Here is an 11049-nt window from a genome sequence, read left to right as displayed (position 1 = left end):
GCTGGATGCGGTAGGGCCAGCCACACCTCTCCCACGTGGGACGCACCTCCAGTGACACTTCTCCTTTGGAAATTCTAACTGCCTCCTGGTTTCCTCTGTTCTGTTGGCAGAAGTGACTTTGAATTCTGGGCACCCCGCGGCTCTACCTGCCTTGTCAGGAGTCTTGCAGTGAGGCTCTCCTGATCTGAGGCGATCCCTTCTTCCCTGTATTGCTGTCTTCAGGGCAGGGCTCCTCTTGTTACAGTAGGTAGTGAGGCAGACATGAACACGGCAGAAGAAGCCCCCAGCAACCATCAGGTGACATGGTAAGGTGGTTGTTACACTGTCTCTCTAAAATAATAATTGGTCACAGCCGGTGCCAGGGAAAGGCTGTCTCCCAACAGACAGAAAACAGCTGAAGCTGGTTATCAGCAGCTTTCGGATGGGAGCTCAGGAGTTGGGTGAGCAGGCTCAAGCATGTGCATTAAGAGGCAAAATGGCGGCGCTTAACTGGTATAGGACCTTGTAGGGACGTTCAACTAGTAAGGGAAGAACACCTCAAGTGAGCATGCGCACAACTCCAGTAACACATGGCGCATGCGCCCCCTCCCAAGCGCTGGCAGGCCACTGCGCATGTGGACAGCCCACCCCAAGGGAAGAATCAGGGAAGACCTCGGAAAAATGCCAACGTGTAAAACCCTAGGTCAAAGGTCAAACTGTGCACTTGATCTCTCAAGCCGCCTGCTTGGCCCTCTTCCAAGTGTACTTCCTTTCATTCCTGTTCTAAAGCTTTTTAATAAACTTTCCCTCCTGCCCTAAAACTTGCCTCGGTCTCTCCCGCTGTCTTATGCCCCTCGGTTGAATTCTTTCTTCTGAGGAGGCAAGAATTGAGGTTGCTGCAGACCCGTTATGGATGCACCACGTTAACGCCCTGGCTTTGGTCCTTCCTTCTTTTCTTTGCCTTTATTTAAACAATATGGAGGACTAAATCCTCTGATGCGTACCTGAGGGGCCTGCTCTTCCGGTTTGCAAATAGGGCACCCTGGGGCAGTATGTAGCAGGACTTCTGCTAAGAGCCTTTAAAGGAAAGATCAGGGGAACTTCCAAACCTACTATAAATTCAACAGCTGTGACTTAGGAATATAGTGGATCACTGAAAAAAAAAAAAAAAAAAAGATTCTGATTTAAGAGAGCTAATATTCAAGAGTTACATCCTCAGCCTGAAAACAGAGGCAGTTTTAAAACAGGGACTCTTTAGTTTTCTCTTCGGGGACCAATTACCAAACAGATGATAGCTACCACCACCCACCTCCCACAGCTCCAACAGTACCACTAAGAACTAAAACTATAAAACAGTCATTCCTTAACTGATAGAATTAAAAGTAAAAACAAACGAACAAAATCAGAAATAATTAAGCTCTGGGAATACAACTGCTTAACCATTTCTTTGTATTTTTATTGATTTTTCTTTTTTAATTTTTGCCCATTTACGACAACAAAATGGAAAAGCACAATTACAATTCACAAACCATGGCATGAAAAACAACACGCACCCCATCAGGAATTACACCAAACCCTTTCCTTTTTATTCATTCAAAAGAGAGTCCAATACACAAGTGTCAAATATGAGCACTGTCATTTTTTTTTCTTAGAAGGGGGAAAAAGATTTATTTTGGCAGTGCTTTGACAATTCCAGGAAGTGGTTTTGATACCACAAGTTGCAGGAATAGAAACCCTAACAAACTTGGAGGGCAGTTGTTTGAGAGGCAAGGGACGCCTTGGCTTAGAAAACATTCCTCTTGTGCTTAGTGAATCGCCTGTCGCCTCGGTGGGCCGCTGTGTCTTTCCAGGTGTTGAAAGATAAAACGGAATTTCTTGCAGAGACAGCTGAAGAGTCCTGCAGAGCAGAGTGATTTTTGTATCTCCAACCCTCCTCCCACCCTGAAACAAATTCTCAAGCTTCTCTGGAGCATCTTTTGGTCACACGACCCTCTATCACGGTAACCCTTTTGCTAAGACACGTGTGACACCAAGGTTTCTTCTGACACTGCTTCTCTAGGGTTCAGATGACAGCACAAAACATCACTTGTCAAAAATATTAGATATTAAGAATGTGGGCATTTATGTTCATAACAGCAAATACTTTGCAGGGTGTGTCACCCAAAGGAGCATTTTTGTCATTTAATATGGTCCCGGGGGAGTTAGCCCAAAATCATACAAATAAGCCTTTTTCTAAAGACGGGTCAAAGCGGGTTAATTTGACAGCTGAGGAACTGTCTCATGCCAATTAAAAAATTCTTACTTCCCAACTATTCAATGGTCCAAAAAACCATTAAATGTTACCATTCAGTTTTACACACATGCACACGCACACAGAGACGCGCACACACACACGAGAACTGTGACAAAAGGAGTCACCAGATTAATCTTCTGACTGTGTTCTAAAAGAAAACGAAATCTCAAACTTGAGGTGTCCTATTCAAGTACTAAAAAAATGCAAACATCGTCTGATCTCATTCACTTTTTATGATCATGAGAAATCATTCTCTGAACTGCAGGTTCTGGAGTCAGTGAAATTATCGCCTGGGGCACAAAATATTCTACAAAAATCGGTTTGTGATTTCTAGCAAGGCAGTCAGCTTGCTCGTTATTTCTTTTAAGAAACATGTTGAGATTTGTATACTGTGGCCTTCTAAGAGTCAATACTTTACAAAAGAAGCAAAAGAGTAGCGAGTCCCAGCAACTCACTCTTCTTGTCTGAGGCTGGCAAGCAGTTTTATACATTTTCAATCAACCCATGGAGGAGGCAAATGTAAACAGAGTTTTTTACACTCTCCGAAAAACATGTTACTACTGTAGCATATGCTGTTTGGCCCAATTAAAAGTAGAATGGAGAGCAATTTGTTTGGTTGGCTTTTTAAGTTTTACCTCGTGAAGATTTTAAAACAAGGGTTTTACTAGTTCTTGGCAGGAGACCGTCCAATCAGAGGCTCTGTATTTATAAATAACCCATGTGGGATTATGCTCTCCAATGGACATAACTGGAGCCTAAATTCACAACCTTAAGGTCTGACAGCCAGATGTGGAAGGTCTACAAAGAGCTCTGCTAATAGGTAATATGTTTGCAAAGTGCTCTGCTAAGTAAGGTACTTATTAAGCAGAGCACTTTGTAAGATTCAGAACTGACTCCTGATTATCTTAAACCATTAAAAGACTCAAGTTTGGCACGGACTTTTTGTCCTCTTTGGCCCCTGAGTGTGCCCCATCTCTGCCCAGCACTAATAACACGTTGGAGAGCAAAGGATTTCCCACCAGCATGCCCGAAGATTTATACAGGCAGGGACCTTTGTCGAAAAGAAGGGAAGGGACACAGTCTTAAATGCACATTTAAGGTTCTTTCTGATTATTGGCAATCTCTATGAACCAACACTTGATCCAAGGGCTAACAGAGAGATTTGTTTTTTTTTTTAATGTGAGGAGGATTAAAGAATAAAGAAAAAACAAAAAAGTCTTATACTAAAGTAAGAAATCAGCCCCATCTTGGCACAGTTCTCATGCAGAATATTGCACCCAGTGTGAACTAACGCTAGAAGCTTCAAACTGTATAAATTTAAATGTATTTGCATATTATAAAAATAAAGATAAACATATACATATTTTACACTAGTTATGGAACAGCAATGACCGTCAGTTGATCCCTCTTTCACATTTAACAGAACTGAAATCTGAGTGCTCTAAATACTGCCACCTGTATTGTAACTATGGCTTATATGTGCACAGAAAACAAAATCCCTGAGAAGCCATTCGACTTTTTTTTTTTTTTTCTTTTCTTCAAGTAGCGCGCTCCTTGGAGGATCACAGTTCTGAGGTTCAGGTTGTAAAACATTTGCTCCATGTTCTCGCCCATGCTTCCCCCCACCACCCCCTCCCCAACTCTTCCCCAGTCTTCCAAAAAGCACCCTGCAAGCACACGTGGTCACTCAAGTTCACAGAACACGCTGGGGGGAGTGCAGAGGGTCCGCCAGGTCCAAAAGATGGTCCAGGTGTTCAGATGCTCTCTTTTCTCCATGGAAATTCCACAGCCACAAACGTCACTGGTTTCTGTGCTTTTCACCAACGTTCTTCCTGTATGGGTGGACAAGAAGAAAGCACAGAGATGACAAAAAGGTACTGGACAATGCTACCCTCAATAAGAAAAGGAAGTAATGATAGAAATCTATTTTCTGAACATATTTTCATTTCTACTTATAGGAGTAGGACTCATTATAAACATGTAAATGTCAGGCAACTAATGTCCCCACAAAAGAAATAGTCATTTCAGCAGTCCATTGCCAAACATTTCTGTTAGTGTGTTATGCTCAGTTCAGCTATAAAGAGGGAACTGTACTAACTGGCTGTCACCACTTATTCCACTGTAATTTTATAGCTTAACTAGACCTCTAACTAACAACCCAAAACTCTAAACATGGAACTGTTTCCTTTCAATAAACACACACGGTCACACATAGACACACACCAAATAATCCTCTAGGAGAAGGAATATATACTATAAAGTGAGCTGTCCATCCGCCTAAAATGCATGATTTTACTTAAAACGTTATAAGTTAAGTTGTCCACGAAAATCTGGAGTCTGATCAATATAGAATGAATAAACTACTGCAGCCTCAGCAAATAAAGTGGGATTCAGTTCCGATAAAATGGTTAGAGGAAAAAATATCAAGTGTTTTTCTCATTTTTGCTTCCCTACAATGACATGTGATGGGATGTTTCTGAAAGGGTTTTTTTTTTTTTTTTAGCAACTTTTAATAAAATATACAAAGACATTGAAAGGAAAGGAAAAAAGAGTTATGATTCGTTTCCTCCAATCCCCCATCTCTCGTTAGGAGAGACACTGATTTCATGGATACTGATAATTCAGCAGCTGCCTAAACACTTCTCCAGTCCATACAAGATTCAGTCATGGGCTCATTCAAGCATGATAATAATGACATCACCAAAACAAAGCAAAGCAAAACAAAACAAAACAACAAACAAACAAAAAAACCAAAAACCTCTCATTTACTAACTACATGCCAGGAATTAGGTTGTTCACTGTAGTGCATTATTTATCTTCAACTCCGAATAATCCCACCATGTAAGTTCCATCTTACTCAGCATTTTTTTTTTTTTTTTTGAGACAGACTCTCGCTCTGTCACCCAGGCTGCAGTGCAGTGGCACGATCTCGGCTCACTGCAAGCTCCACCTCCTGGGTTCACACCATTCTCCTGCCTCAGCCTCCCGAGTAGCTAGGACTACAGGTGCCCACCACTACACCCGGCTAATTTTTTGCATTTTTAGTAGAGATGGGGTTTCACCATGTTAGCCAGGATGGTCTCGATCTCCTGACCTCACGATCCGCCCGCCTCGGCCTCCCAAAGTGCTGGGATTACAGGCGTGAGCCACCGCGCCCGGCCTCAGCATCTTACTAAGAAGGGAACTAAGGTTCCAAAAGACGAAATAACTTCCCCAAGGGTGCATACTAGCAAGTGACAGAGCCAGGCCTTTCACTAGGGTGATCTGACTTCAAAGCTAAAAGAGAAGTTGGATATTTGGAGCCCTAGGAAAGAGTTTCACATTTCTAAGGCACTCTGCCATGAGAATTTTTTGAATGCCTATTAGTATAGTAAGCTCCCAGAAGAGAGGGTTTTGAAAACTGCCTCAAATTCAACTAATAATATAATCAATCTAACTGTAAGGAGGATGGCAGTGTAAAAACACACGTCTCAACCTAGCAGCTAACTTTGGTGGTGTGAGTTTTGGGTTCACGTGGGAGATGTGTTACATAAACATTTTTCCCACTGAATCTAACAGACCTTCAGAAATGCAGACAGTCTGCTCCCCGGGCTACACGTAAGACTGAGAAACACAAGAATACCTAATCAAGGACACCTACAGGGAATATCCCACTGTTCAACCAGCTTGAAAATTGTTTCACATCTATATGCCTTCTTCCACATTTGGGATCTTAGAGAAAACAACCATCAAAATCACCAACCTTCTCTGTTTCTCCCCACCCCTCTATCTCCATAAACTTGTCCTCTTCCTTCAAGATCCACCTCAAATACGACTTCCTGGAACTTTTACTGATTCTTCCTGGTAGAGTTCTTTCTTCCCTGTGCTTACAGGACTCTGTTCATACACCTATCACGGCAGGTACCATGTTTCAACTATAATTAGACTCTGACAAGTTTGCCTGGTTATGGTTTTGATTCCCATCTTCTCCGAAGAGGCTATTAGGTTCTGGAGGGCAGGATTTCATTTAGCTCTTTATGTATCCACAACACCCGGCCCAATGCCTACTAGAGGATAATTACTCAACAAAGATCTGTTGAATGAATGATGGGTCACATGTGACGAAAAAGCCACAGGTAAAAAGTAGCCAAGATACTATGAGATCATTACCAAAAGAGGTATATAAAAAGTATTGAGGAGAGCCAGGTGCGGCAGCTCATGCCTGTAATCCCAGTGCTTCGGAAGGCTGAGGCAGGCATATCACCTGAGGTCAGGAGTTTGAGACCAGCCTGACCAACATGGCAAAACCCTGCCTCTACTAAAAATCCAAAAATTAGCCAGGCGTGGTGGTGCACGCCTGTAGTCCCAGCTACTCGGGGGGCTGAGGGAGGATAATTGCTTGAACTTGGGAGGCGGAGGGTGCAATGAACCAAGATTGTGCCAATACACTCCAGCCTGGGTGACAGACCAAGACTCTGTCTCAAACAAAGAAACAAAAAGTATTGAGGAGACATGAAGAACAGAGTGACTGGTTACAGTTAGGACGGTTAGGGAAGGCTCCCCAGATGAGGTGACATATGACCTTGGCCTCAGTGACCAATGCACCTTCACTGGGTAGGAGAGAAGGGCAGCAGCCAGCCAGGGGACCGAGAGGCAGCCAGGGCCCACCATGGTTGACCTCCCATGGTAAGGGAGTATCCTGTGTATTGGCAGAGTGGCCGGGGTCTGATTGTGCAGGGCCTTGTGAGCCACGGCCAGGAGTTTGAACTTGAGCCTATTATCACCAGGAAGCCATCCAAGGCTTTTCAAGAGGGAGAGATGTGATGGGGTCTGGATGTTAAAAGATAATTATTGTCGGTTTGAAGGACAAAAAGATAAGAGAGCAGGCAGCCAGCTGAGACTCAGTCACAGGGACCTTGGCAGAGATGGGGGAAGTGGTAGCTGGGGGGGTTGGGCCCTAGAGGGAAGCCCGAGGCTGAAGCTGAAGATGTGGGTCAAATTCATTCATGTCAGGACACTGATGAGATGGGATAAAAGGTGTTGGAGAATTACTATGTATAGGGAAAACAGCAGAGGAAGGCACTGAGGCTCACGAACTCCTAGCTTGGAGCCCATGGTGTAAAGCTACGCTGTTACCCAAGACAGGTCACAGACTGTGGAAGAACTTTGGGGGAGGAAGGCAATAAATTCAGCTGTACACCTGTGAAGCCTACAGGACATCCAGGGATGATGCCGGGTGAGACACTGGAAACAGGTCTGGAGCTGAAGGGAGGGGCCAGCCTGGGGCCCACCCAGCCCCCGAGTCCTCCCAGGTTAGGGAATTGAAATTTGCCCTTCCGGGATGCAACGAAGAAATTATGACTCAAGGTACTGAGACACTTAGGCTGAAACTGAAGCCATGGCATGTCGTATTAACCATGTCTTTTATTTTCTGTATTCTGGTGCTTTCCTATTCCGGGCCTTGCAGACTCTGGAGGGACTGCCCCTCCTAGGATTAGCCAATTCCTAGATATGGTAAAACAACTTGCCCGGAGTATACTCTTCAAATACAAACCAACTAATCCTGAACCGACACCTGGAACACCTCCTTTACTGGCTCTCGCACTCCAGGCCACCATCCACCTGCCCTAATCACCCCTGAGACAGGTGCCAGACGACTAAGGCAACCCCTCTGCCCCAGGGCCACTGAGATTATTCAAATGAACCTGTCCTAGACCTGCCTACCTGGCCTTGCCCGTTCCTCCCCTCTCCCCTCCTGCCCCCAGTCCCTCCTTCTCCCTCCTTGTGACCATCTCGATACTTCCCTGTGTAGTTCCTGAAGGTGTGGACCCACCTGATGTTTTATTTCTGCATAATAGTAAAATTTTTCAAAAATGACTTCCTTTTTCGAACGAGGATCTAAGATCACTGTCTATGCAATATCATACTAAATTCAGCAAAAGAATCAAGCATTTCCCTTCTTTCTAATTCCCATATGCAACTTGATTCTAGAGATGTATAAGGTTTGTCTAGGATTCCTATTCTCCAAAATCTCTTCATCCCAACACCGTCATATCCCCCCTAATCTCTCCGAGTCCTCAAGAAGGCCTTACCTATTTAAGAAATTCTCTCTGCTTCACGGAGACTTACCCTTAAAAATTGGTGCTCCTAAAGTCACAGTTTGGGTACAGTAAAAATGATGGCATAAGGAAAAGAAGCACTATCTTTTCCACTTAATTTTCCAAGAAAGTATGAAGATACCTAAGCAGAGAGGGAAAAATTCCAGTATCAATGTGGCTGATGGGAGACTAAATAATTAAAGAAACACAATTCCTCCTAGCTTGTTAAAACAGCAAGGCAAAGAGCTGTCTCACTCCTTGCATACAACAAAACAAATCAATGCAAATCAATGTGAAACACCCCTCAGGCAACCTCCACATGGCCTTTTCTTATAAAATACCATCCCATCCTCACTCTCTCTATTTTAAAATTCTGTGGTCAGTGAAAAATTCTCCATTGTGATGAAGCCTAATTCATCTCACGCCATTGCTTTTTAAAAATATTTTATCAAGTTCATACTAATTTGTGTGCTGTTAGGCATACATGGCCTGTTTGGTGATATAAAGGCTATAGACTTCATCCTGCTTTTTATGAAAGGTTACTGCAATTAGTCTTAAATGTCTTTATGTCAAACGATGTTACTGCCAAAATTCCTGTGCAAAGTAATCACGGTACTTTTGAGAATACTTACAAACAGCAAGTAACTGGAATTTAGTGGGTATCTTGCTTGAATGGGAACTCTACAGTATATAGGCAATAATCCAAGATTTTAAATGGGTACTTTGAAATGCAATAACTCAGCCTTCCCCTCTATTATTATTAGTACTTCCTAAAAATGGAGAAAGCTTAGCTCAACAATTTTCAAACCACCACCCCACCTTTTTTTTTTTTTTTTTTTTTTTTGCCAATTCTGTAACACATGATCAGCCAATATCAGAATGAACTTCCTTCTTCAGTCTCAGAACTCGCACCACTCCCCACATATCGGAGCACAGACAGATACGGTATCACTGTAGGAGAAACATCAACCATCAGGAAATAAGAGTGACACATGCCCATTTCCTGTATATTCAAGGGTCAGTCCATTAAGAAACCACATGTTAGAATGTGGGTCGCATGCCAGTAATGCCTCAAGGTAAAACATTTTCATACGATGACCTGTTGAATTTTCTTGGTCTTTTACATAAAAATCAGTAGATAAACTGGGTTATCTGGCAGGTTATCAAAGAGTCTTCAGTTTGGTGGAGGACGGATTTGCTCTAAAGCTCTTTGGATGGAGAAAGACAAGCATTCTGCACGATCCCTAGAAATGAAACGCAACCAGCAAGCTGCCATTTGTCCAGAGAAGCTCACGCTCTTTGGGAATTGGAATATTGGGTCTCAACCTGAAGAGTAGCTGGACAGAGACAGGAATTCACAAATAAAAGCTTTAGAAGATAATGTGGTCTACTTGCTTCCTACCTTGCCCACCGGAAGTATATGTTTGCCCTGTATTTTGACTCCTAATGTCAAAGCTCAGTACCCCTGAAATATCTAGGGCCTAATTAGGCTGCTGTGAAGAAGTTCTAAAGGAGGAGCTCTCCAAGCAGCTCCAGCTCCTCTCCACCATCCAGGAAATAGGGGGCTGGCAGTGGCAGGAGCAAGACAAGCCACTGCCTTTAGACTGAACTGTGCCAAGGACAACGTGCTTATGAGAACCTCTTTAAAACTCAGAAATCGGCCAGGCGCGGTGGCTCACGCCTTGTAATCCCAGAACTTTGGGAGGCCAAGGCGGGCGGATCACGGCCAGGAGACCGAGACCATCCCGGCTAACACAGTGAAACCCTATCACTACCAAAAATACAAAAATTAGCCAGGCATGGTGGCATGTGCCTGTAGTCCCAGCTACTCAGGGGGGATAACAGGAGAATCACTTGAACCCAGAGGGCAGAGGTTGCAGTGAGCCGAGATCATGTCACTGTACTCCAGCCTGGGTGAAGGAGTGAGACTGTCTCAAAAAAACAAAACAAAAACAAAAAACTCAGAAATCTGCTTCATACTAACACACCAGCCAGCAAAACCATTCCTGAAAGTGACACTAAAAATATTTATTGGCCGGGCGCGTGGCTCACGCCTGTAATCCTAGCACTTTGGGAGGCTGAGGCGGGCGGATTATCTGAGGTCGGGAGTTCAAGACCAGCCTGGTCAACATGGTGAAACCTTGTCTCTATTAAGAATACAAAAAATAAAAAATCAGCCAGGTGCAGTGGTGCGTGCCTGCAATCCCAGCTACTCTGGAGGCTGAGGCAGAAGAATTGCTTGAACCAGGAGGCGGAGGTTGTGATGAGCCGACATCACGCCACTGCACTCCAGCCTGGGCTACAGACAGAGACTTCATCTCAAAAACAAAACAAAACAAAAGAAAACAAAACAAACTTACTGACTGCATGAACTAAGTGTTGGATAAGACACAAGTTAACTGCAAATAGGCAGGAGATTTCTTTTTGGGGTGGAGAAAATGTTCTAAAATTAGATTGTGGTGATGGGTGTATAAATACAACTCTGTAAATACGTTAGTAATCATTGCATGGGCGAATTTTCTGGTATGGAAATTATACATCAATAAAGCTTTTAAAAATGTAGCTGTCACAATCTGTATCCTTGAGGAGGTCAGAATTTTTCAGAGCAACCCAGGGAAATTTGCTACTAGGTGAATGTTCACCTCATCTTAAATGCAGATATCCTTGAAAATCAACTCAAGATATTCAAAGCATGGAAAT

General features: G+C 43.5%; 1 protein-coding gene across 2 annotated transcripts in view; it reads right to left on the bottom strand.

Moving 5' to 3' along the window:
* Positions 1–1543: 1543 nt before the first annotated feature.
* The window catches only part of MFHAS1 (multifunctional ROCO family signaling regulator 1), a 108413-nt gene continuing 98907 nt past the window's right edge, over positions 1544–11049 (bottom strand). Inside the window, exons 3-4 of one of the 2 annotated variants that reach the window (XR_009214526.1) lie at positions 8381–8491; positions 3996–4104 (exon numbers count right to left, since the gene is read on the bottom strand). Coding sequence is in view for 1 of the 2 variants with exons in the window: in XM_032162506.2 (XP_032018397.1) it covers positions 4071–4104 (34 nt within the window). In the remaining variant the exon portion in view is untranslated. Of the gene's footprint in view, positions 4105–8380; positions 8492–11049 lie in introns of both variants that reach the window. The other variant, XM_032162506.2, reaches the window with a different exon arrangement.

Source organism: Hylobates moloch, unplaced genomic scaffold, assembly GCF_009828535.3.
Source record: "Hylobates moloch isolate HMO894 unplaced genomic scaffold, HMol_V3 SCAFFOLD_8, whole genome shotgun sequence".
Classification (NCBI taxonomy): domain Eukaryota; kingdom Metazoa; phylum Chordata; class Mammalia; order Primates; family Hylobatidae; genus Hylobates; species Hylobates moloch.
The sequence above is the reverse complement of the archived record's forward strand: the minus strand, read 5'-3'. Positions and strand labels throughout refer to the sequence as shown.